We start from the raw sequence: 27996 nt of genomic DNA, 5'->3' as shown, positions 1-27996 counted from the left end.
CAGTCCAGTCCAACACTAGCATGGTGTAACTACAGAGGTGTCCAGTGACAGTACATACCAGTAAAGGAATACTTTTACATGTTTAAAGCTCCCAAAGTACCAATAATAAAAAACAGAAGAAAAACATAGGGAGCAGAAAATGCAAAAACATTATTTGTGGTTATTTCTCAGTTATTTGCATAAATAGCAGCTGCTGATTTCTAATTGACATTGACAAAAAAAATCATACATGGTCAGACATTAATATTTTCCTTAAAAATATGCTTTATTTTCCCAGTTATTAATTGATAATCATCATTTGTTTAGCCAGTAAGTTAAAGTTCGGGATAATAATAAATTGGGCCTCTCACAAAAAACAAAACAAAACTAATTTAATCCTTGTATATTGTGCAAATACGGATTTTTCAGTTTCTTTTTATTTATCAAGGCTTGTTATTCTGTGTTATTATTCCAGTTGTTGCATTTTCATCTTTCTCCATTCTAAGTACACAAAGCTGTATAATCCCAAAAGCAAAATGCATGTAGGGTGATTGATTGTATCACTCTTAGAATAAGACACATGTGATGGTGATGTAAGCCAGAAATGCACTCACTGTTCAGTATTTGAGTCCATTCACAGAGTCCGGGCTGAGGTAATAATCATTCCAAGGCTGAAAGTCCATTTCAGTCCTCCCCCTCCACTTCCTATTTAGACCAGACTCTTTATATTAGAACTATATTAATGATTGTGCTTCCATTCCCTTTTTTTTTACTGTCAAAACAAAGTGATGCAACATGTTCTTACTCATACAAAGAATGACAGCAAACAGGGGTTTTCAGAAAGTGCACAATAAAAGGGCAAATATATCAGAACCAAACATTAAATAAGCTTAAGAATAAATATCAAATTAAAACAGAAAAAACAAAAACAGATTTATATGAAAGATTTGCATCACAAATCCATAGAGATTCAGCTGGTATTTTTAGTCTGCAGTCCAGTTCATTAAATTGTGTAGGATTGTTTTTATTATTATAGTTTCCAAGATGTCCCATTAAAAATTGTACTGATCATGTACTGATCACTGTCTTCTTACAGCAACAAACAAACCTTTCAATGCACATCCTTATGTTATTCAGAGAAAATAGGACTAAATGTTGTTTTTTAAAGGAATCTATGCCCTTTTTTCAGAACTTGCTTAGATCTAACTGCTATCAGACGCAGTGCACAGTGGTAAGTGGGTGGTATGGTGGTGCAAAAGGTTGCACTGTTGCCTTAGTTCAAACCTTCTGGCCACCTCAGACTTTCCTCTCACAGTCCAAAGTCATCCATATTACAGTAGGTTAACTGATGATTTTAAACTGGCTGTAGGTGTGAATGGGAAAGTGAATATCTGTCTGTTTCTCTATTTTAGCCCTATGATAGACCCATCTATCCCATTGAGGATGTATCCCGCTTCTTACCCATTATCAGCTGGGATGAGCTCCAGCCCCTCCACAACCTTGAATTGGATAAAGGGATGGATGGGCAGTGCTTCAGAATGAAACCATGATTAACAGATTTACTGCTGTATAGATATGGCATATGGATATCATAGAAAATATATATTTTCAGTCAGAGAATGAATAAAGACAAATTAAGCTTAAAGCATTTAAATATAGACCCAGGAAGAAGAAGGTGAAGAGAATATCCCGTTCTCTCTCTCTCCCTCTCTGCCTCGCTCCCTTTCTCTCTGTGTGGCTGTAATTGCTGTGCATAACACTCAGTGTCTGAAACATTACAAATTTGCAAAAAAATCTGCATTGCATATAATTAACTGACATTATTGTTGCAAGAATAACACTGATTACTTAAACAGACTCATCTCAATTTTGAGTAAACATAAGCTGGTAGCATAGCCATTTCTCAAGCTTTTCCGCTTGAATTGGAGCGCAGCTTGACGGCTCAGTAAAAACCTCTGAGCACTTTGATCATGATGTGCTCATTTCAGCATTGCTTCAATCCAAAAGGGAGTCCCGCTTTAGTTTCAATGTAAGTTAGAGCTGAAATGAATGTTAGAGCATTTTCATGGGGTCTTTCTTAGTCTCTCTCAATCTATCTTTTCCAACCGCTCTAAAAAAAAAGATTTATACCATTATTAAAAAAGATATGTGAGGGCCAGACAGAAAACAAGAGTAGTTGGTAAGTTTCCAGAGTTAAGGGGGGGGGGGGGGGGGGGGGAGTGGAGACTGATAAAGGGAGTCTGTGTAAGGGTCAAGTTTTGATATCTAAAACTTTCAGTTGCAGATTTGTGTTCAGAAATTCCGCTTGGGTAAACATGTCCAAAAATCAGACCTTTAATTCCACGTTAATCCTCTTTTCTGCTGCCCTATCCATGGCTGACACGGTTTCCCCGTGGAAACGTTTGCTATGGGTTTGAATATTGACTTTGAAGTCCAATTTTTCTATCAGTTCATAGAATAGTTATCGCATGGTTGCTTTCCCTTTGCTCTTCATGGGATTATAAACCTTTTTTTTTTTTGGTTTTTGTTTTGTTTTGTTACAGCATGTTACAAGTTTTCAGACAACAGTTTATCTTCCTGTTATGGAGTGTTGACCAGTTCCTCCAGATCTTTTGTGGTATTGATGAAATCTGCATTGCGTTATTATCAGTGTTGGGGAGTAACAGAATACATGTACCGCCGTTACGTATTTAAAATACAAAATATGAGTAACTGTATTCCGTTACAGTTACCGTTTAAAAAGGTAGTATTTAGGATACAGTTACTTTGTTGAAATAAATGGATTACACAGCGGTACTTTCCTGTTTCATATTGTCGCGGGTCAGGACTGTTTGGGTTTTGTTTGACAGCTACGTCCTGTTCCAGGCGGCAGCGTTACGGTTGCCATGGTTACAGGGTGACACTCTCTCTCTGCGTGTTTCCTGGGTGAGAGAGGCCTCTTTGTTGTTGTTGTGCTAAGCTAATAGGCAGAATGCTACAGGTATAGCTCTAAAGAATGTAGCATCATAGGCAGTGTAGTCCGTGCTGCAGGGATAATGGACTGCCATACACGTTATGTGTCTGTGAGCGAGGGAGGGAGAAAAAGGAAAAGTAGGAGCTGTCATCAGCAAAAACGGGAGCTGGAAGCATGTAAATATAATAATAACCACTGCAGCCAAGAAGAGTGCCTGACGAGCCCAGTTGTAAGTAAGCTATTAAGACGACTGTACGCTGTGTTCGTGTTTTCCACCGAAACAAAAATAAGTTCTGTTGGAGCAGCCTTTCAATGCCTCTCTCTGTCTCTGGCTAGCAAAGTTGACCCAGACAACAAAGTAAAGCTAGTTTTCTGCTACTAGCCCGACACGGAACCCGTATTAGAGGTCCCTTTACTACGGTTCGGAGCCGCGGACCGTCAGTAACAGTAATAAATCACAGCAATAGTACATTCACGTAGTTGTAAACAGCATATATTAAGTAATCCAAAGTATTCAGAATACGTTACTGTCATCGAGTAACGTAACGGAATACGTTACAGAATACATTTTGGGGCATGTATTCTGTATTCTGTAATGGAATACATTTTAAAAGTAACCTTCCCAACACTGGTTATTATGGCGTTTGTTGATTAAAGATCTGCAGAAGTCCATCTCATTCATAAATGTAAAAAAATTTTTTTTGTTCAGATTCTCTTTTAGATCTTGAAACTGGATTATGATACAAAATATTCCCCACATCTCAGAATTCTCAAGTCAGTAGAGTTGACAAAGCTCTTTGAATGACTAATAAAAAGCATCCATAATAATTTGTCTCCTTATCGAGTCACTTCAGTTTAGAGAAATTCTACCCATTTATACTCTCTTTGTACCATATTTCAGTTAGAGGCCTCTGTTAGAGATCTGATCGCTTTTGCGAGTAGATACATTTAAGCAGGGGCTTAGCATCAAAGTATTACTGTTCATTTTAAATCAATATAGGTAATCTTACAGCACATAATCTATCATTAGCCTGTATTTTGGTTCATTTTCCCAAACAATGTAGTGATGATAAATGTGACACCACTTATGAAACATCTTCTAAAAGTAAAATAATAACTATAATATATACCGTCTGTCTAAAACACAGTACATGGAATAATAACGTGTGGTGGTGGCTAATCAGGGGTTAAAATATAACTATCTGCCCTCCTCTTTCTCTTGGTCTCACACTGTAATTATACCACTACACAAAACAAAGTATATGTTTAACTGCATATGACAAGATCCTTGTTGGATGAAATGTGTAATTTACAACCTTCCTGTGTCGATTTGACAGTTTTCAGATGCAAACCTGTCCAGCAAACGTAGATATTGCACAATGGTGGTCGATTACGAATATGTTTTGTTCTTGTCAGCAATATCAGAGGTACAGGTTCTCATAAAATTGAGGAACTCACTGATAGAATAATAGCAATCATTCCCAGGCGATCGTGGCTCAAGATCGTCTTGTAATCGGAAGGTTGCCGGTTCGAGCCCCGGCTCAGACAGTCTCGGTCGTTGTGTTCACCTACCGCCTACTGGTGATGGCCAGAGGGGCCAATGGTGCGATATGGCAGCCTCGGTTCTGTCAGTCTGCCCCAGGGCAGCTGTGGCTACAACTGTAGTTGCCTCCACCAGTATGTGAATGAATAGTGGAATTGTAAAGCGCTTTGAGGGGTCCTGAAAAGCGCTATATAAATCCAATCCATTATTATTATTATTATTATTACCTGGAATTATCCAAAATTGCTGATTGTCTCATCAGCAGCACATGCAGTGAATACAAAGTTAAAGTCAGTGTTAGTCAGTTACTGCAGCTGAGTATTGCATATAGAGATATCTAATTACTTCATGTAGCCAAATGAATTGTAAGGGTCGAGTTGTGAAACCATGATTAAGTTTGTATGCAAAGAAAATAGGACAAAAAGAGATTTGTCAAAGGCGGAGCTTTTACCCATTCTATTCAAATTATAATACGGGGGTATTTATTTCAATTCAGACACAAAAGAAAGTGTGCGGTTGCAAGTGAAAGAGTTTTCAAAGAATGCTTTTCTGTAAGTTTAGGGATGCCTCAAAATGATGAATGATTTAATTTCCTCTTTTGTTCTGCCCTTTGAACATTTGTATTCTGAGGAGAATCCACGAGCAACTGTGATTATTTATGTTAACCCTCAAAATAGACTTCGCTGCAGCAATTTCAGGAAAAAAAAAACTTTCCATCTAATTCTTATGATTTGTCTCATTTGGTACATATTTCTGCTACAGTTTGCCTCAAGATATAGACTGAGAAACAGGGTCAATATACTAAGATGTTGCATCAGTGCTCAGGCTAGATTTTCTTTTTTGTTTTTTTGTTGTTGTTGTTTTTTTGTTTTTTTTTTGTTTGTTTGTTTTTTTGGGGGGGGGGGGGTGTTGGCCTAATTTCAGATTTTGGCCCTCAGTAGCAAAAATAAAAACAAAAATGGGTACAGTGGGTTCTGTGCATAGATGTGTAAGCTGTGAATTTATTCAGCCTCATTTACATTTGTGCATATGCCCCTGTATTTTGTCCATTCTGAGTACTAAAGCACTAGAGCACTCGATGACTCATCAAACCTTCACTGATGCAACAGTAGGAACCTAATCATGCACGCACACAGACACACACTGAACACAGAAAGAGGTCTGGCCCCAGCGATTTCGCCCAACCTCTCTTTAACAATGCAGCATGACTTGGCACATGCTGGGCAGCTGCTCCCCCCTGTGACTGCTGGGATTGGTGTGCTTATTGTGAACTCACTGCTGCACATCACCTCTGATTTGTATGTGCAATGCAGGCATTTTAAAGTGCTTTCCTTTATAGCGAACATAGACACACACAAAGATCTCTGGGGACTGCAACACCTGCCTGCAGTTTCATATCCTGTAAACCCCACGAAACAGACAGACAGGAGGGCTTGTTGTGTTTTGTCACGCTTTAGATCAGGAGCAAAGAAAGAAACCTGCCTTTAAGCCTTTTGGAATGAAGCCTGAGAATATACTCTGTGTGTGCAGAGGTTGAAAGCGCAGCTTGTGATTAAATGTTTCTCGAATATAGCACCACATAAGACAGCAACTCTCTAAGTGTTTTTTCTTCCTCTCTTTTTGTTTGTGTTTTTGCATTTTCACCCATATCATATTTTCATACCATCTTTTGTCTACCATCAGATATCCGAGGTTTGCAAACCTTTATGGACCAGGCGTCTCGGCTGGGTCTAGACATTTCCTTGCAGAGGGTGGACCGGAACGTTAGTCGGGTATTTACTGACCTCTTCAACACGATGCGCACTGAGGAACTCAACCGGTACCGGGACACTTTACGGAGGGCCGTGTTGCTGATGAGCCCTCGAGGTGCACAGGTGTTCGTCCACCAGGTAGGCTGTGTTATTGACTCTTGTTTTGTTTTGTTTTTCAATAATGGATGCAACAACACAAAGTGTTGTAGTCAAACACCAAGAGGAAAAACAAATGCTGCATAGAGATAATGATCCATAAAAAGAAAAGCATTTCCTGACACCCTTAATCTGAAGCAAATGAAAATAAGTACACTAGTAGTGAGGGAAATAATTAATTGAGCCCCTGCTGAATTTTAAGTTTGTGCACTTAGAAAGAAAAAAACAGTCTCTAATTTTTATAGGTGTTTCATTTTAATGAAGGTAGACAGAATATCACCCAAAAATCCAAAAAAGCACATTACATAAAACTACAAAAATTGATTTGCGTGTCATTGAGTGAAATAAATATTTGATCCCATACCCAGCCAGAATTCTGGCTCCCAGAGAGTGGACATGACATTATATTGACAATACAGATACTCCTGATTTCATCTTGTTATAATTACGAAGCATGCCTAAAGTATACATTGCATCCATTCCATCCGCTCCACCACCATGGGCATGACCAAAGAGCTCTAATACGGAGAAGATTGTAGACATGCACAAGGCTGGAATAAGCTACAAGATCATCAGCAAGAAGCTTGGTGAGAAGGTGACGGTTGACAAAGAACACCATCTCCACAGTCAAGCACAGAGGTGCAAGCGTTATGCTTTGGGTTGTTTTTCTGCTAAGGCAACATAATTACTTTACCACATTGAGCAGCCAATAGATGAGCCCTTGTACTAAAACAATCATGGACAAGAACCCCTTTTTCCTCAACCAGAACATCCATGCATGCTGGATGGGTCTTTCAACATGACAATGACCCAAAACATACCACCAAGGCAACAAAGTGGATAAACAAGACTGGCTATAGAAGAAGTGCATTGAGGTTATGGAATCTCCAGACCTCAGTCCTACAGAAGATCTGTGGAGGCAGCTGAAACTTTGAGTTGCCAATCAAGAGTCAAGAAATTTAAAGGATTTAGAGAGTTTCTGTAAGAAGCTGTAGGCCAAAATCAACACTAAGATGTGTTGACCAACTACAAGAAATGTCTTACTGTTGTACTTGGCAACACGGATTTCTCCACCAAGTACCCTTGTTGGAAAGTACAACAGTACTTGTCAAGCAAAACATGACTTGGTAGGCCAAATATAGATGATTGTGAAGGAGCCCGTTCTCACTCCCGAGGCGTAACATGCTGACGTTTTGTCACGTCCCGCGGCGTTCCTGAGGAACGCGAAAGGAGACCTTCGGCGTTCTTATGGTACGCGTTCCAGCCCTGTATTCCAGCCCTAAACCTAACCTTATCCCTAGCCCTAACCATAACCTTTTTCCTGACCTTAACCAAGAGTTTAATTATGTTAAATAGCGTGTTTCTAAGCGATTTGAAGAAAAAGAGCGAACATGTGTAGATTGAGTCCATACGGTTCTCATATTTCCTCATTTTTTTCGAGGTCGTCATTCAGGAACGTGGTGGGTAGCCGAAAACGTAATATGTTGACGATTTGTCACCTAGCGTAAAATGTTACGCTTTGGGAGTGAGAACGTGTTGTGTGAAGGTAGGTATTCCATTGAAAGATGGTCTCTGGGACTTTAAAAGCTACTCAAGAAAACATATAATGTTGTAAATAATTAGACAATATAACCAGCATTTCTACAATAAAACAATAATAAACAATTTGTTCCTTAATGCTGAAAAGATCAACAGTTCAGATAAAATAAGCTGTCACAGAGGATTCTCTCTCAACTCATTCTGGGTCATACTATCCAAATTTGGAAGCTCTTAGTAACACCACCGCTATTTGTTCCTTCTAGATCATATTTGCTTATTAGAGATGGATGTGTAAAACAGAAGGCAATATATCTAACTCTGTTTTAGCAGACATTTTTTCTGCCTTTAATCTCACCTCACTAAGTACAAAGTTCATTAGTTAATTCGCTGGCCATTCCTCAAAACAGTTTTAAAAACATAAACTGCTGCATGAAAATAAACAAGTTTTGCTGTGTTCTCTCTGTTAAAGGGTGTCTGAAGTGAAAGCTGTCCTTTAATTTTTTGCAGAGATTTTTGTCAAAGCGTGTTGAAAGATTATGTAATGTACTGCATTAGCATGTTTGAAGAATGGGCTTGTGTGGCACTGGAATTGCTGGACACAGTGAAGAAATATGGCAAAATAAAACTGAGTTGAATGGCTTATTCTGGCCAGCTAAGGCATCGAGGTCTGACACTCAATCTTCTGCTCTTCTGGCAAGGACAGATACACGCTGATAAAGATTTTTCCAGAAGATTTCAAACAGACTTGAAAAGGTTTGACCTCGAAGGGTACAAAAGGAAAAGGGACATTAAAATATGGTTGAAGATAAAGAAATGATGCCAGTTAACAATAGAAAAATCTTTTTGTTTGAGTTTATCTTACCTGTAGCATCCATCTGTCTGGTAAATACAAGATTAAAGAAGGTAATGGTTTATTAAGTCCATTATATTTGCTTAGTGGAAATTTCCTTTAATGATATTTGACGTGAACATAAGACAAGTTATGGTATTACTAAAGTCCACAAAACTAATCCATGGAAAGTAATTACTTAGGCAGAGATTTAATACTAATAGAATGGGCGGTAGTGACAACTCTTTTCAGCTGAGCCTTTATTTATCCTTGTTTTTGGAACACTATGGAAGACGCTATTTTCACTTGGTACGAATGTTTCATATTGTGAAAGATTTAAATGTTAAAGTATTAAATTCTACGGTTGAGCTGTGTGAGATGAAAACAGGCCATGCTGATGTAGTGATTGGCTTTACAAAAACAAGACCTAAAATTAGTCCATATTTGTCTTTTTATTGCCATTGTAGCTCAGTTGCATTTTCAGCGTGCTGGATGATAGGGTAGACATGTTATGATACTTGTGTTTGTAATGTAATCCTTCACATAACATTTTGACACCTTAAACAACACATCACATGTATATATTGTGTACATATACTTGTGTGTCGTCAAAGGTTTTACCCTGACAGGACTTTATTTCATCTCTGTTTATCCTCAATCCTCTGTGTTCATTTATTTAATCTTTCTATCTATTGTGAGCAAATACCATAGGAAAAAGCCTTTACCTCCTGTAAGTCAAAACCCTCGCTTGCATTCTGATTAGCTTCTTGTCAATGCTCTACAATTAATCTAAAAGTGAAGCACTTACAGACAAATGAATTAGCGCACAGGCCGTGAATACACAGAGGCTTTCAAGTTTCATTAATGACACACTGCTTTGATCTTTTCCTTTGCTGCAGTGAATTCTGTTTTAGTATACAGGTACACAGGCTGGTGCATAAGTCGTTTATTCACAAAAGATTTAATCTAGAGAACTATATCCCTTATCATCCCTTATACAATTAGCATAAGGCATCTGTCAGGCATCTTGGGGACTACGAAATAAGCGCAGCTTTGCAATTGGCACACTCTCCAAATGCTCCTGTGAATACGTTAATGTAAGTGTTGGAGATATGTACATTTATCAAAGCTTCATTAATACCTTTGTAATGGCTGTCAGTGTGTCCACACCTCACCAAAGATGCTGGGGCAGAAAATTCAAATAGGCAAATATCTCAGTGGAAAATATGATGCCTTGAGGAGTTTAGTACTCATGAGATGACATCAATTTGTAGGCACCAGTGTGATGTAAATGTTAACAAATGTGTTTAATAGCTAACTGAAATTGATGATATTAGTTGTCCCAATGATATGTGAAAGGTGTGACAGAATGTGTTATGGTAGCCTTGAAGGACACACTGAATAACCACTAAGAGATGTAAAACATGCATAATGAGCATAAAGTGGAGCAAAAAAGAAAAAAGCTCAAGACCCCCATCCCCCTCCCTCCATACACAGGAAAATACTGAGAACCAAGTTGACTGCAAAGAGAAGAAGAAAAACACAGAGAAAAAAATTACTTAAGAGAAGCCACAAAGAACTAGAAAGAGATGCAGACTAACTTATTATTATTAACTAACAGACTAACTTATTACAACACAAAGATGCATGGCAACCACAGCGAGACTAAAAAGGGTCTGTAAAAAGACCCAAGTGGACTAGCAAGAGACACAAAAGGACTACAGAAAAAACCTAGGAGGACTACAAAGAAGTGCACAATTTCCCCAAAGATTGGAAAAAGGACAACAAAGGATCCCCGACAAGTACAAAGAGGCGCCAAGAGTCACAATACTGTACAAAGATTCAGAAACAGAACAGATGCAAGTGATGGTAGAGATGCATAAAGGCTGGGGCCCAAACATAACATGACTTCAGTAATAACAACCCTCTTAACCTGACAACTTAAACATGAATATTTATAGCCTTTAAGGTCTTTTGCTTTTCCAGCAGAATGACTGTCCATATTCCAAAAAAATTTCCCCTCTCAATTTACTATAGTACACAAACTGAATCTCTTTCTTTCTTTCTTTGTCAGCTGCTCAATAAGGCAGAGAAAGTCTGATGTGCCATTGCAGTTTTAAAAATCCAACTTTTAAATCAGACGACCGCAGCTAGAGGGACATTTATGGAGGGCTGTGGATGACTTTGGTCCTTTAAAGTTGCATAAAAACCATTTGCAACGAATGAGGGAGTGATCTTCAATAACACTTTAAGTTTTAATAAACAAATAAATGCTGTTCTTAAAACTAGCTTTAGGGTACTTGGAAGGGTGACACTCTTTCTCTGCTTAAGTGATATTGAAAAGGTTATTCATGCATTTATTTCATCTCAACTTCACTATGGTAACAGGCTCTGTTCAGGTGTCACTCTGTCAGTGCTTGGCTGAATGAAGCGCAGCTGCTAACCAGCACATGCAAACAAGACTACTTATCCCCCATGTTGGCTTTCTTACATTGGCCCCCAGTCAGATTTCAAATTTATTTTAAGAATTTATTGTTTGTTTTGAAGTCTTTGACATTTCTACACCTTTCTGATCTTTTATCACTGCACACTCCCCCTTGAGATCTGTCGAACAAATGCTGCTGGCTGTCACGAGGTCAGATTAAACCACAGAGTTGATTGGGTCTTTTCAGTAGCTGCTTCTAAATTGTAGAGCTAACCACTTGAGTTTGACGCCCTTTCCAAACCTGCTAGCATAGTGCCTTGCCTTTTGCCCCCTTCTTTTTTCTTTTTTTTTTTACATATTCTTATGCTTTAAGTCCCATATTCTCATCAGTCCATCGTCTACAAGGCCAGGTGTGGGTGAACTGAGCACATGAAAAAAGGGCACCTCTGTTCTACTGACAGTTTGTCAAAGGACTATTACCACTGTAGACCCCATATTCCTAACTTTACCTTCAGGTTCTTCCACCTTGTGCGCATTACCGAGACTGTCCTAAGTCTCACATTTTGTTTTGATGATTCTCTATCTATCACATTCAATCATAAGTCTGTCATCACTTCTCCTGTCCACTCCCAGGGCACAGTCATTCTGGTATTATAAACAGACTGCATGACATTGACACTGTCTGTGGTATTATGGTGAGATTCTGGACGCTTCTCCTCTCTCATTTAGACAGTTGCCATCTAGTCTCTTGTTCACATTGGCCATGAGAGGATGTAGCGTCTTCTGTCTGTTTCATTTGTGCCTCTTTTCTGACACCTGACTGCTCTCTGTTGCCTTCATGATAGAAGTATTTCACTGGAGTCACACAAGCCTTTTAGAGAGCCATAAAGTGGAATTTTAAGCTTTCAGCTGTCCCATTTCTTCGTCCTTGGGTTGTATTAGTGAGCATTTGCTAAATCACTTACTTAAAATGATGCACATTTAGGTTAAAAAAAATCTTGACACATTTTATGAGTTACCAAAGTCACTCACCAATTAATTGTCAGCGGAGCAGCCCCAGGCTATATTTCTTGAAGACACTCAAATTAGATTTTTGGCTCTAGGCTGTGGCCCTGTGAGATAATCATTCATTTTCACCAATGGTGATTTAAATGCTTTAAGCAACTCAAATACCTTTGCTAAATGCGAATTCTGAAAATGAATAATGTGTCCTAATGGTAAGCTCAATATGTGTAACTATATAATTTAATCCAAGTAAATGCACTATTGCTCAAAAGTTTTGGGTCACCCCGAAAATGTTTTAGTTCATTTGGCCGAAGGACCAATGAGCTATGGATGTCACAGCAAACCATTATCCCTCTGTCTGTTAACAGTTCACAAGATTCACTGCTCTTCCTACAGCATTGGTCAAGATCACCCAGCAGGTCAAACTGATGGGTCAAGGTCACATTTGCACTCAGCTTTAACATCACTCTGGGTTTTTGGCTAGCTTTGAGGTTGCATGCTGTCTGTGCAGATGCTTTCCAAGTACTGATGTTGTCTTAGCAGTTTTATACAATTGTTCCTCTCCTGGATGCAGTCAGCATCTCAATATTGCACACTCAAAACCTGTAGAACACACCACCCTTTTTCTTCCTTAGGAACCAAAACTTAAATCTGTTTCCTGAAAGTTGATTGTAGCATGCATGTGCAGGAAGACAGAAGCATATTTCTTTCTATCTATAATCGGGAGATAACTGAAGATACTTTGTAATCAAAGTAACAATATCACTGTAACTGTAATGTAAAAACTCAGAAGCTCGTAAAAACTCCAAAACACGTACAAAACACAACAGAAGTGCTCCAGGATGCTAGACGCAGTGTTGAGCTTTTGTTACCTAGTGGCTACACAGGCCAGGAAGTACCAACAACCGGATTTGGGGTTTGGTAGTAACAGGTAAATATATATGAGTGCTTGTGTATAAATACACAAACAATACACATATGCTTTCAATTGTGTAATTTAAGTGATCTAGGTAGCTCTGTTTTGGAAGGTCAGTTAACGCTAGAAATGTGTTTTGGAGTTTGTACGTGCTTTGTCTCTAGGGGCCACCGTATATATATAAACATATATAAATAAAACCACGTTGTTGTTTTTTTTACATTAGTAATTCCTTTTGTGCATAATTTTATATTGTTGTTAATAATAAATTAATTAAAGCAACAAAACAACCACAAGAGTCGGTTGGGAGCTGAAAAAGCCGGCTCTTTTTAGTGAGTCGAGCCGAAAGAACCGGTTCTCTATAAAGAGCCGGAAATCCCATCACTAGTGTAAAAATAACTCGGTAACATTAGCAAGTGGTGGAGGCCAGTAGGTGGTTGAGGGAAAGGGGAGGCAGGAGGAGGAGGAGAGACCCGAGGCGACCGCCAGTCCGAGGTCTTGTCCAAATTCATGGGCTGCATCCTCCTGAGGACGCATTTGTAGACCGACTACGCCACAGCGACGCGCCGAAGGCTGTCCTAATTCGTAGACTCCTCCGAATGCAGCCGACAAATGCGTCCTCCCTTTCCCCGAATTTGAAGGATGGGTCGGGTGTGTCCTTCGTGGCCCACCATATCCCAGAATTCATAGCGCGGCCCAGCCAAACTCCAGTTTCCGGCAATGGCGGCCGCAACTAAGTTTTAAAATGACTCATACTAATCTTTCTGAGTCACAAAATAAACTTTTAACATATTTTCAGGCGAGAATGTGGGTGTGTAAACTTCAAATATCTGCTCGGTTTATCAAGATATCGCATATTTGCAAAAGTGCTTCGACCTTTTTGGAGACATCTGTTATCCACCAGCTCGATAGCAAGCCGAGAGCTCAAGGGTCACTGAAGCCGCCGAGAACGGCACAACTCCCGGAACATCATTTTCAGATTACCGTGGACTTTCGCTACTCAGGTTTAACGTAATATATGAGTCACTTTGATAACCTAAAAATGTTATTGTTGGTCTTTTTTCAGTGTTTTATTTGTTCGTTTGTAAATCGGTTTGGCTGAGATTAAAGTTATTAGATTAGATTAGATAAAATAAAACTTTATTAATCCCCTGGGTGGGTTCCTCCTTTGTTTTCACACAGCTGAATAAATGTCAAACAGAAAACTAATTAAACAGAAGTGTGAGATGGTTGAGAATTTACGCCAGTGTCCTGTTATATTTTAGATAGAAAGGAGCAGACGGCCGAGTTTATTAAAATCCACAGAGACAGCGGCAACGCTAAACCGAAGGCTAGACCGTCCAATTTCACAGCCATTTACTTCCAGCCTACCCGACCTTCTGAGGACCCGGCCCACGTAGACCGCGAAGGCCGGGTCCTCAGGAGGATGTAGCCCATGAATTTGGACACGGCCTCTGTGTCTTTACGCTGCAGCTGTCTCTTCTTTTCTCATTCTCCCCCCCCCTCCCCGTTGCTACTTCAATCGTGAAACTGATCAATGATCAGCTGATTAGCTTTTCTCTTGTTTGTTTATCGCCCACTTTACGGCAGAAAGAGGAAACCAGCAGAGGTCACCTTAAACAACAGCAGCACGTTTAAGCTTGATCAGCTGTTGTTATTTTTTTTTATATTAATTTCTAGTATCAGCTGATGTTTGCTGGACCCCCAGCTGTAAAAGCTGCTGGTCATGATGTCTGTTTGGATATGTGGTGAGAGGGAAACATGAAGATGAAACCAGGAGATGTCCTTACTGAATCATCAGAGCTGAACAGGTGAAAGAGAAACAGGTTTACCTTTTAGGTGACATGAATGAGTTGAAGGGAAGTTATGAACTGTTTCTGAGAGACAAATAACACCAGGATCCATTTTTTTATGTAGCTGACAGCTGGTAACTGTGCATGGACAGGTCTAGCAAAGTTTTGCCAGGGGGGCCAGGTAGGGCGTTAACAGGGAGAGGGGGGCACAAAGAAATACTGTTCTTTCTTATTCTCATTTAAAATATCTAGCTTTTAACAAACAATTGTCTGAATCTCACAACAAACGATTGATAGATTGATACATATATACCAACAAGACAGTAAACATCACTGTCACAACAGCGTTTGTTTTCATTCAAAGGCTTTATGGTTTTTCCTATAATGGCGGGCCGGTCTCTAGTCAAAATGCCTGAGCCGATTTTTTGTCCCAGTCCAGCCCTGTGTGCAGCTCATCTGCAGTCTGGAGTTGCCTACATCTTCCTACTCGGAAGGCTGAATTTCCGAGTTCTGAGCACAATCGAAAGCACCACGACTGCAGTTTTTGTGTTGGATGTAAAAAGCGCACGTGACGCTGTGACGTAGGCTAGAATCATGGCAGTAGTCGACGATGGTCCAGGCGTGGGATTTCTCTTGTGGAAATATGCACATTATTTTTTCCTGTCTGTTGGTAGGTGGCACAGTGCACTTGTGGCAGGGTAGTGCTAACATGTAAGTAAGCTAGAAGACTGGCAATCTTGCTGGGTATCCAGTTAGGGAAGCAACACATTAACAAGAGAATTCTGTGTAAAACCAAAGTTACTTTCCCTAGTAACTAGTTACTTTGAAAGTAACGGGTAACTTGAAGTAACTGAGTTACTTTTGATAGAAGTAACTAGTAATTCTAATTAAGTTATTAATTTAAAGTCACTTGCCCAACACTGGTAATGCATTACTGTGAAATGCATTACACCCAACACTGCCCATTTTGTTGGAGGACTGGGTGACTCTGCTAGCCACACCACACCATTATAGGCAGAATATCAGCTAACTGGTTTTTTTTTTCTAAATAGTTTTTGCATAGTTTGAAACTGTACATTATAAGTCAATGTTCTGTTGTAGGAGGACACAGGACCGCGTCATTCACAGGGTACGGCATGGGACTAAAAAATGGAGTGATACTTTCCCCAGTTCAGTGTCCTCTTTATCCTATAGAAACATGTCACATCACTCCCTCGCCCAGCCATGCTTGCAAGATGACATCAAGCACTCAAGACATTGTTTCAGTTATTTCACATCTCATAAATGTTCTTCTTAAAATTGTGTACAATATTTACCCATCTCTCTTTCTCTGCTTATTATTTTGCTTTTATTGGCCAGTCTCAGATATAGCTTTTTCTTTACAACCTTAGAAGGCCAAGTTGAGACTGGAGTTTGACGGTTACCAATTGAAAAATACTGCCAGTTGAGGACCTCTCTCCATTCTTTGATGTTTTTGTCCTCTTGCTCAGTTATATACCAAGGCCTCTCCCTTTTATTTTTATTGTGGTTGGAGCCCGTGTGTGCGTTTCTATGAAGAGAGTAGTATACTGTTGTATAAAATTTAGCCTTCATTTCTTGAGACAAGAATGCTCTGTTGAGTGTCAGAAGGAAAAAAAGCTATTTTTCTTTTTCTCCCTTTATTTTATTATAATCAAAGTTACAAAGGCTGGTTCTCCACACACTCATCTAGTCAAACATCTTTGAGCTGTACTTACATAAGTGGAAAAAAAAGGTTTTTCTCGTGATCAATTAGCCTTTTAATATAAACTGTCATTATCTACAGTATGCCACCGACACACTAGAATTATGGTTGCTGAAAATGGAGATCAATATGCTGAGATTCAAATGATCATTAATTTCTCTGCAATTTAATTGTATTGTATTAAGTTCTGAGCAGTAATGCATTTAGTATAACAAAATCAGAGTCAGAATTTTGGTTTAAGGCCCTTACAGAAGCATGCACAGTATAAGCCTTTCTAGTGCAATATAAATGAATTATTTGCTTAGTCTCCATAGCATTTTTTGTCAGTGTTCTTGTCGGATGGAGGCTTCCTAAAGGTGTTGATAAGACGGAAAACAGAATGGGTTGTGTCAGCTGGCATGCCAGCTCTGCAGCGCACTTGATGGATGAGGACAGGGGCTTGGTGAGGTCTGCCTCATGTGCAGCGGCCACACCAAGCTATGAGAGTGACAAGCTCTGTTGCCAGGTAATGTGAGAGGGAGAAAAAGATGCTCCATAGAGGTAGTAGGAGGGTTAAAAGGGGGGACTCACATAAAGAGAAAGAAAGAGCAAAAACAAGAGGGAAAAAAAGAGATGGATGTAGAGTGAAAAGGTTAACAGTGAGAAAGAGTTTTGGGCGCTAAAGGGGGGGGGGCTCTATCAACATAATAAAGCACCTCAGCATGAAATGGTAATGGGTGAAATCTAATGGAAGAAATGGAAGTGGAGAAAGACAAAAGGGATGAGCACTAAGATAATGTATATCGTATCTGACCAACTGTACCTACTGGCAATGATCTCATGGTTAAATAGGTCCAGTGTAGTCAGAGAGAACAAAATAATGGACTTTGGCAGTTGGAAACATTTTTGTCAAGCTTGTAAATGTGGATGCTGTCTACATGGATGCTTTCCATCAAAAACGTGGAAACATGTTTCCGAGCTTGTCACGCATAACAGACTGTTGAAATGATTTTCGCTCAAAGTAAGTAAGCGAAAGCTATTTTTAACCTTAACTCGTGAATAACTGTAACACCATTTGATGATGTTTGCTTTTGCGGTATGCTTTGGGTCATTATCCATTTCTACTGTGAAGCATTCTGTGATCAGTTTTGTATCATTTTGTTGAATCTGACAGAGTTTAGCTTTGTACACTTCAGAACTCATCCTGTTACATTGTACGTTTCAAGACCTCCTCAAGGCCGTTCTTGACTCGGTTAGATGTTGTGAAAGACTGTTTCTTAACCAGAGAAAGATTTCTATCATCTCCACTTCAAATGTCTTCTGTAGTATTCCAGTTCTTGTGGTATGCTGTGCTGGATTTTGCATTTCTTGCATTTTTTCTTCTTTGTACCTGAATGTTATTTTGCCACGCATAAAATTTTTGTTATCTGTCTAAAATGTTTTTTTAAAGGTTTTTCTCTGTATGATGATACAGGCCCTGACCATAAAACTGTTTGATAGTCAGTCATCTAATTACTTCTGAGCCCCTAAAAAGGGGAGACTATAAAGAAAAACGTCTCAAACACCCTGAATAAGTCTTGAATTTTATTCATCTTGTTCTTATTTTGATCTCTCTATGGTGGTGTATAGAAATAAAATGACTAAACTTATGTAAACTTATGTTTCTAAATACTTATGGACTCAGTTGTAGTTTCAATCTGTCACAGTTCTTTTTTCAATTTACTGGATTTTCACCTTGAAGAAAATCTGTTTTTAAAGCAACCATGTCATTAACTGTCAGAGAGGCTCTGCGTGAACTGCCATATAGTTCTAGGCATGCAGTACTGACCTTCACCTGCTAGACTGGTGACTGTGGATTACTACATTGCCTGTCATATAGTGATATTTTGATTTTGCCTCAGTCTTCTGCTTTATACACCTTCTCTACCAAATACAGCATCTTGTTCATCATCCATATATTTCATGTCTTTCAAAGTGTAGAAGGTAATATTAATGCACTCACTGAGAAAATACACTGGAGCTGTTTTTATACTCGATCAAGGTCTTCGGTATCGAACAGAACTGTGGCATAAAAACTACTTTTTATTAAGTGCCCTTTTCCTTGAATAGCTTGTACATAGTTCATCAGGTCTGGGTCTATAGTTAAAAATGATTTAGTCCTGTAAATAATTTTTGACAACTCTCTCTTTTGTCATGTCTGCTTTACTATGACTGGTGAAAACGCTTTTTGTTTTCTGAATGACAAAAGAAGCACAAAGGACTTTCTGAGCATGCGTAGTGTTATGCACACAGGACACAAGAATAAAGGGGAAAGGCACATGTAGAGTTTCTGCTAAAGCTAATTTGTTCGTCGTAATTTCAGAAATAGCGAACTGAAGAAAAATAGGTGTTAACCTATAAACTACATGTGGTCTAAACTGGAGATAACTGCAACAAAATGAAACCCAAGAAAATGAAAACCAAGTTGGGTGCCTGAAAGTCACCTTCTTCCAGGAGGAGAGACATCATTGAAGGAAACCAGCTTATACATGAGTAATTGACTTTATTAAAAGGGAGGAGCTATTACCTAGAAACTGAAAAGAAAGAAGAAACAGGCAGGCCCAACAACCAGTACTGACTCAAGGCTTCGGGCTGTCCTAGTATGCTGCATGCCAGACAACTATGTTACAAACTGATCCACTTGTCAAGATGTGAGATCACGATTTGCTGATTAAAAATGGACCCATGTGACACTTGAGTTTGATTTGCAATAAACACATTTGCCCTTGCTATGAATTGTGTTTTAATGTCAAGGACTCTCTTCTGTCTTATTGCGTCACAAACGCTTGGCGATGGTAATTTAAAAGCAGCCCTAGTTGACATGGTATTATGGAGCGCTTTGACGACTTTTCTCGGTGAGGGTCATGCCGTTGACATGACAGACACACATAGGGTGAATGCATACAAGTCTCACGCACATTTTACCCACTGCTTTCTGGCAGCAAAGCAATAGATGTTGTTTGGCAGAAAGCTCTTACTTTGTACCATTTTGTGTCAATTATTTTGTCAAAGTCAGTGTCACAGGTTGGAAATGGTATCGAAGAAAAAAATGTTTGCCGGTATTGTGTTCACTTCAACGTTACAGTGATGGGATTTTGAGAAAAAGGTTCCAATAACAGACTTACCAAATGTGGTTGGATTGGAGAAAGAAAAAAATTACTCAAGATTTATCAGCTATGTTTTTGATCCAAATGTTATTCCTTCTTATCAGTGGCACTTTAACTTATCGAACCATGAAGAAGGTCTAAAACAATTTTCCACCATTTGGCACCTCTCAGCAGTAAAAGCTAATATCCCCGCTGTCTAGACTGTCTTCATTTCCTCTGTCCAGTTCTTTTTCTTTTCTCTACTGCACTGTTTACCCCATTTTTATTGTTGCTCCAGTTTTCGACATTCTACATGAGCAATACGCAGTTTCACAGGTGACGCATATGGTAAAATTTTATACCATATCAGCGGTAGTCAGTAGACTCTCAACAAGTAGATTTTCCCTTATGTTGTAACAAACTATTCCAGCATGTAGCACAGTTGTGTTTCTGGCACCTGAACCTTCCTTCTCTCTCAGATGGAATAAAGCTGGCTATGACCTGGAAGTGTTTATCCCGGCATGACTCATTAACCTGACACAGAGAGCATGGTGTTGGTGCAGGGGTGCGTAGTGTTGGCACAAACAACATCTTTTGCATTTGTGCACACACAGAGATTGTACAGACGTGTGCATATGCAATCACCCCTGATTCTTTCCCCAGATCTATCACTGCCAGTTTTGTCTACGCCCCTTCCCTTAGTGCTAATGAGTGAGGCCAGGTATAATTAAAAAGCTCCAGAAGTACTGCACAGCCTGCTTAGTTTTCTTTTTCTTTTAGAAAGAAAACACAAAAAGAATACTTGCATCCACTGGAGGACTGGATGTGACCGGTTCACAATACAAATGAAGGCTACAGTTTGTCATTAGTTGAGTGGCATGAATTTATGGAGGTGACAAACAGAAAGGCATTATGGCTGTTACTTAGCAGGGGAAGTGCAGCTGAAGTTTTAAATAGTGGACATTATATAAAAGCCTATTCAGTATTAAGATTAACTTTCCTTTATGAGCAGACAGTGGCTGCAGTCATATTCTTTTTGGCTGATTAGAGCGGTAACACTATTTATAATCCAAATATGGTTTAGGTTAGCTTTTGCTGCTTATTAAGAATAATACAATTGTTAAATAACACTCAAAACCATGCATTTCTGTACGCATTTATAAAGTATAGTTTACAGTGTTAAGTTTTTTTTTTTCTTCAGGTTTATAGTGATGTTAGCGTGACTCTAGGGATCCCCGGAATTCAAATAGCATTTATGCTTTTGATGAAATGAGCCCATTAGCATTTAGTTACAAGCTACTTGTTTGAATATATGTTTTATGAATCGGGGCTTGGTCAATATGCTAACAATAATGCTTTAAAATATAAAGTCCAGAAACAATTGGGCGATCTCACAGTGGCTGTTTGCCTCTTTTATATAAAGTCTGTGCAAACGTCTTACCTTATCTCCCAAAGTTCCCCTAGAAAACATTACACTGGCTTTATTAGTAAATGATCTGCACTTCTGCAGTACCTTCTAACATTAGCAAGGTTCTGCAAATAAATAACACACTCATACACTCAAACTCACCTGAGGAAGAAACTTGGAGTTCTATGTCTTGCCCAAGAGAACATGACACAGGAAGCAACATTAAATCACCAGTTAATAGACAACCTGTCCTAACTAAATTTATTTAGTTTTATCTTTTAAATACCTTTAAACTGCCTGGATCTCGTGACATTTAGTCACATGATTAGAAAACATATGGATGTTAAAATTTTGATGACTTTGTGCCAATTTTATGGAGTGGAATGATTTAGGGCTGCAAAGAAAAAATATATATTTTTAACCAATAGCTGCACTTGTCAGTGTTAGAAAGATCAAGAAATTAAATGCTCCAAGATGGTACAGTATGATATGATCTGTGGTTTAATGGAATGCATACTACTGCATAAAATGTTACCATGATCTATCATTGATCTTTGGGCTGTACTTTGAGAACACTGAACATAGACTATTCACATATTAAAGTCTTGTTTAGACATGAACCAGTCAACCAGTGTGAGGCAGTGGTTACTGGAATGGAGTGATCAGAGCACTGTAGCCTCACCGATCGTCCGTTGAGGGCCAGAGTTGAAGGGGTGTGTGGAGTTTATCTCGCTTACCGTCCACTGGCGTTGCTCCCCACTGGCTTAACGCTCCCACCTCTGGACCTATGTCCTCTCGCTCTGACCGTCAGTGCTGCTCCTCTATTCCATTTTCCTCCCAATAACAGCATGACAAATTGAGGCTGCCAGAAAACGATCTATCACTGTCCTACATCCCATCCTCCTCTGCCCTCTGTTGCCTCCTTTTCTCTTTCTCGCTGTCTCACTTTCCCCTTACGTTCGTGTTACAGGGCGGTTCTTTTTTAGCTCTTTGTATTTTTCCCAGCTTAATGGTTTGATGTTTTCCTCTACATGGACACTTTGTCTTGCCACCCTTGCCTATTTCCCATAACCTCATCTCCTTTGCTGTTTTTTCCCCTTATTGCACTGTATACTTTTATCTTTGTTGCCATTTCTCTTTGTGTGTTTATTCCCCTTCACCCTCCCTGCAAGCTTGTTTTGTTCACTAATATTCTAACTCTATTTGATTTGTCATCTTTTTGTTAGGCAGGCAGAGAGGTACATTATGGTATAAATTTGTACACCTTTTAGCCTCCCTGTAGTATTATCAGTAACATGGAAATAATAAAAGGACAAGTGTAATAGATTTCTGTTTCAGTGTAAGCTTTGTTTTGTAGCCTTTTGAAACTCCAGAAAATAATTTTGCTCCCTGGCCCCTGGCTTGAACAGTTTGAGTGTCTGTGACTAAATTAAGCAGCTCTGTGTGATTTTTTTCCCTCCATAATAAGTTGAGTGTTTATCATAAAGCATGGAGAGACTGTAGTGTGCAGAGAGAAAACATTAATTGATTTGCGAGACGAATAAATGCCACTATTTGACAGGTAAATAATGAATGGCTCCCTCTCTGTCCTTGATCATTTATTGGTACCTCTATGTGAAACTCTGCAACGTTCAGTAACCGTGACGATGAAATATTCATGATGAGTTTGCCCATGCGTACAAAAGGTTACCTCCTACATCACAATACTAAGAAAGTAGTTTATTCCAAAAATAAAATCTAAATAAAACCCACTCTTCATGTATATATCTCATGGGAGAGCTGAATAATCAAGAGAAATGGTTGTATATCCAAACTGTGGTATTAAAATTGAAATCAGGGAAGTTGGCAAGCTCTTTACTTGATGGATAGTTATTACTTGCGCAAGTATGAATCATCTGCTGAAGCTAAAGAGCTTTTCATAAATAATTTGCCATTTCATAAGTAATGCTGGAGAATTAAAATGGTGGTGTATTTGAAGTGATGGCTTATTTCTTCACATTAATAAACGTCAGAGGACTTTTTAAAATGTGGGAAAGGGCCTTCGAAGGGTAAATAACTTGAGAATTGTGTTGCTGATGATGAAAGTGGAAAAAATGATTATAATGATAATAAGGGGACGTGATGAAAACAACAATTGTGGCCTATCAATTTGAAGCGCTCTGGCTTCTGTAGCCTTTTCATTCATAATTTGCTTAGTAAATGGATCAAAATCTGGCAGTATTTTTGTGTGTTCACAATTCCAACAATTTGTTATTTTGTTATTATTCAGTCCAGTTATTGAATTTAGCATATCTTAGCCTTTCTTAAGAATGGCTTTTTCACAGTTACCCTTCAATTGAGACCATTTCAGCAAAATTTGACAGTATGATACATTGCTCAGGTCATGTGACAGGCTTTACTTATTTCTTTAGGACATGACTTTCAGATATTGTTCATTTGCTTTTTTAGGCTCGCCAGGTTTTTGTCTAATAGCTCTTACGGAATCACCTTAGTGCTGCAAACTTTGCTATTTTGTATGTTATGCATAGACACAACACTGGTTCATAGCTTAACAAAAAAATCTAAGCAAAAAAACGAACTTGAAGACCACTTTTTAAAAATGTATTGATCTTTGGGTTAAATAATAAAGGAATAAGGGGTGGCTCAATACTTTTGCACAGTAGTTTACATCATACACACCTCTTCAATTTATGAATTTTCATAGCAGCACCCAAAACACATTCTTGTCCTAACAGAGGGTGATAAAATTTGATTTATGTTTCTGATTGTGATTATCTTTTGCATTATTGAAACAGTAAACCTCCTAGACAATTTTTATTACTTCTGAAGGGAGAATAGTTAATGTCATAAAAGGCATTCGGTGAAGTCTCATTTATCTAGTGACCTCCAGAGCTGTATACGACTCTTTTTTTCTTTTCTTTTTTCATTCTTACTCCTGTATTGTAAATCAGTTAGCAGTAGGATGAGAGTCCAAAAACCAGCTGGTCAGAATTTGTTCAGTGCACTTTTATACTTCTAATAATTTTTTTCAGTGTGGAAAAATCATTTAAGCTATTTCAGTTCCTTTATTATTTTTTTTTCCCAAACGCTTATGGAACTCATATTCTTGCTAAATTGGAACAGTGAAAATGCATACAGACAGTTACTTTGTCTGTATGCATTAATAGCTTTATCACTCTGTATATTTATCTCCCTCCAGCATAATATGAGATGCAATTATACCAAAACCCTACAATATTGTCGGAAAGTTCTGTGTCTGTGAAATTGTTGCTGTGGGCTCAGGATTATTGCCCAATTCCCAAGTGGCAGACTCAAAATACAGTACGAGTTATAAGGGTAATTGCAAAGCCAACCACTTGGAAAACAAGTACTGTATTGGTACCCGGCACACAGCCTATCACAGTTCAAAAGCTCAGGAGAAAATGTTCAATTAAAGTACAGCCCCAGTGAAAAGAATATAAATATAAATGCTGGTCCGAGTATCTCTTTACCCCATTTTTTACCTGTTTTCCAACTTACCTTTCCCTGTTTTCCTATTTATTTTTGACTCAAACCTCTATGAGTCAGTGTACAACATGTGCACATGCATATTCATGCTTTCCTTTGATGTCTCATTTCCAGGTCTGTGTTAATCCCCACATTCAAGATATGTCCATATACTGAAGCTCATATATGCATAAGTACTGTACATGGAGATATGCAGATGGTGTTATTCAAGATTCTGTTGAACAGGAAGCGCAATCATTTTTTTTTATGCAATATTCAATATGTTGTTTATGTATCACTAACTTTCTTTGTAAATTACTAGAATAATTTCATAAAGCAAAAGTAATTCAGAAATGTTTCCTGTTTAGTTGGTTTATCGTCAACATGCTATTTGATTGACACCTCACTGTTGTCATGGGTATTATGGATATTCCCTACATCATTCAATGAAGCTCATCAGCATCTTGCTGCACAAACCTGTTCTGAGAAGAGCCGTTCCCGCAAGTCTGTGGGAGGCTGTGAGTGCCGCTGCAATTGCATTAGCGGATTTACTTTGCATCGTGAGCACTGTGTGAAATGCTTAACTGATTTTGGCGTAAAAACCCAAAGAGCACTCTGGAGAGAATCACTGTAAATGCTAATCTCTGAAGGAGTACAGGGACACATTTTGAACTTTGATTTCATACTCTGCCTAGATTGTTGCGTTATTTGTTATGCCAACACTCTGTTGTTGCGTATTTAATTCAAGTGTAGTAAAGAACTGGAAGATTCACACTATCATGCCAACAAGTCTTTTGTAAAATTAAAGTTTGGACCTTGCTGCACGTTTACGACATGACTCTTTTGCTTCCATACATCTGCCATTCTAAACTCCTTCCCCCCCAAGGAAATGAAACAGTACTTTCATTTTATTTATTTATTTATTTATTATTTTCATGTTTTCACTCATAATGAGCATTTTTGCATGTAAGACCACACAGAGAAATCCAGGCAGGCAGGCACACAAACTGGCGTAACATGAAAGATTTTCTGTGATGCTACATTCAAACATGGGCGACATGACTGTTGTTGTAATTTTACCCCAAGCAGATGAAGAAAGTTCAGAGGTCTCCCAGACTTGACAGAAAGCAGAGTCATTTGTTGTCTCATAACTGTCAGGATCAGAAAACGCCCATGGGGCAGAAAATTTAATCACAGTGCTACAGTGAGGCTGCTGAAAAGTAGTTACTATCCAAAACTACACAGTTTGGGTGGCATTTAAGTAAAGGTTTTCCTGCCCTTTCTACTTTTCAGAAGACTTGCCAAATGCAGTGGATTATAAAGATTTTGACAAGAATGAATTCCGCCTCCAAAGCCCTTCTTTCTGCCACTGTCACAGTCTTTCATTCCTTCATTTTTTTTTCACTCCTCTCATTCTCTGGGCAGTGCAGTGATTTGACCTCATTAGTTGAACTCAAGATCAGCTAAGAAAGCAATTTGTTCCTTTGCCTCCTGCAGAGTGCATCACATAAAAACCGTCTTATGAAAGCAGTTATAATTGGGCAATAGGGTTTTAAGAACTTCAGCGATATTCATTGTGACATTTGTCTAGTGTCATGTTCAGATGAAGTCTGCCCAAGAGCAGATGGGAAGTCCTTAAACTATTTCTCTATGTGCCTTGTACCTTTTCATTATCTGCATACGCCAAACATTCTCCATTACAAACAATATGCAGATCACCCCTTAACCCACTCTCTGATCATTTTACACAGATTCAAACACCCATACAATAATGCAAAAATAATAATAGCTATCCCTATTTTTTATGTCCGACCAATGTGAACTTTTAAGAGCCTTTGGACATGAGTGGCATATTGTTTCATTAGGACGTTTCACTAAAAAGTAAGAATTGTTATGACTGGTCACTCCAGGGATTTTTAAAATTCTCAATATTTGAATAATACCTTAAATGTACTTAAGTACAGTACATGTTCTAAGATGACACGACATTAAAGAACTTTACAGAAATGCTTTGGAGGCGTCATCTAAGTGTTAAACAGAATGTGGAACAAACATTAAAAAAATAGCAAATACATATTAATTACAGTTTACACTGTAATATACTGCTGCAGCTTAGGAAGGGCCAGTGAAGCATGCAGCTAAGTCTGATGAGAGTTCCCTTGGATGGGTAGGGTTACGGTAGAGTTTGAGGCTGCAGGGTGTGTGGTGGGAGGATAGATGGATGAAGAGGAGAAAGTCTACTGTCCAGGACGCCCTGTAGAATATCCTCCAGATCCTTCTTTCAAACAGGCCTTTTCAGCCCTCTATTCAAAAAGCAGTAATTGCATCATTTTTCAAGGCCCTTGCCTCTGTCTGACTGTGAAGCTGGCCCCATTAATCAAACTAATGGAGAAGTAAGTGATTTCAAAATATAGGCTTTGATCATGCACCCCCTATCCTCTCCCAGAGCTCCGCCTTCCCCTCAGCTTTGGGAACCCCTCTCCTCCCACTGTTCCATATCTTTCTTTTCTCAAAGCCCTCCATGTGCACTTCACTACATACTGTATGAAAAGGGCTGTGTGAGTAAAAAAATTACTTTTTATATTATACTTTTTTAGGTTTCTGTTAATGCATGTAAAAGCTTTTCTTTTGTGAATTCTGGCATTGCTGTGGGCCTCCAGCTTGATTAGAGTTGATTTTCAGTATAGGAGAGCACCAAACTGCGTATATGAGGTTGTAGAAAATGGTCACTCTAAAATCATTCTGGCCTATTAACGGGCAAGTGTGTCCCAAAGAGTCACAGTTCAGACACATTTATTGATCCTGATGAGACGGATTAAATTAAAGTGCTCCTCAGGTGTATTGAAAAGCTTGTGGCAGCTATAAAGCAGCATAACTATTACTTGAGACCGCAACCAGAGCACAGTTGGAAATTAGATTCCTTTCTACCAAAAGTGTAAAGCTCCACACAGAGAATACATCTCATTATATCTTTGCTGCCATCATGGTGGTCTCAGGGAAATAAAAAAAATGCATTTAGCATGCATTTGACTAATTTATTGTCTCTACTATTAGGAGTCCATTCAGACTTGGCTGTAATTGCCCCCAGAGTTTAGAGCACTGGCATTGAATATCTATAATGCTTTCATAAAAGAACCTGTGTTCACCTCAAACCATTGATGAGTTCACAATGCTGACTAGTAAACAGTAAGAAACATTTCATTAAACAAGCATACATGATTCCCCTAACAGTATCGCTCAACATTGTTAAGAGATGATGTTGTCACTCGAGCATTCATGATTTATTTAAAGAGGTGATTAAAGCAAAACATACACAAATCTAAGGAAAGTAAAGAGACTGTGTGGGTGCGCGTGTTTGTGTGTGTGTGTGTGTGTGTGTGTGTGTG

General features: G+C 38.8%; 1 protein-coding gene and 1 long non-coding RNA gene across 3 annotated transcripts in view; both read left to right on the top strand.

Moving 5' to 3' along the window:
• grid1a (glutamate receptor, ionotropic, delta 1a) overlaps nt 1-27996 on the top strand; it is a 278394-nt gene that overhangs the window by 181575 nt on the left and 68823 nt on the right. For both annotated transcript variants that reach the window (XM_085183758.1, XM_085183759.1), the window contains exon 4: nt 6159-6364. In XM_085183758.1, coding sequence (XP_085039884.1) covers nt 6159-6364 — 206 coding nt within the window. The remainder of the gene's footprint in view (nt 1-6158; nt 6365-27996) is intronic.
• LOC146505590 (uncharacterized) overlaps nt 6371-27996 on the top strand; it is a 30987-nt gene continuing 9361 nt past the window's right edge. Inside the window, exon 1 of the long non-coding RNA XR_014877791.1 lies at nt 6371-27955. This is a non-coding gene — a long non-coding RNA (uncharacterized LOC146505590). The remainder of the gene's footprint in view (nt 27956-27996) is intronic.

This window comes from Neolamprologus multifasciatus, chromosome 13 (assembly GCF_963576455.1).
Source record: "Neolamprologus multifasciatus chromosome 13, fNeoMul1.2, whole genome shotgun sequence".
NCBI classification, from domain to species: domain Eukaryota; kingdom Metazoa; phylum Chordata; class Actinopteri; order Cichliformes; family Cichlidae; genus Neolamprologus; species Neolamprologus multifasciatus.
The sequence above is the reverse complement of the archived record's forward strand: the minus strand, read 5'-3'. Positions and strand labels throughout refer to the sequence as shown.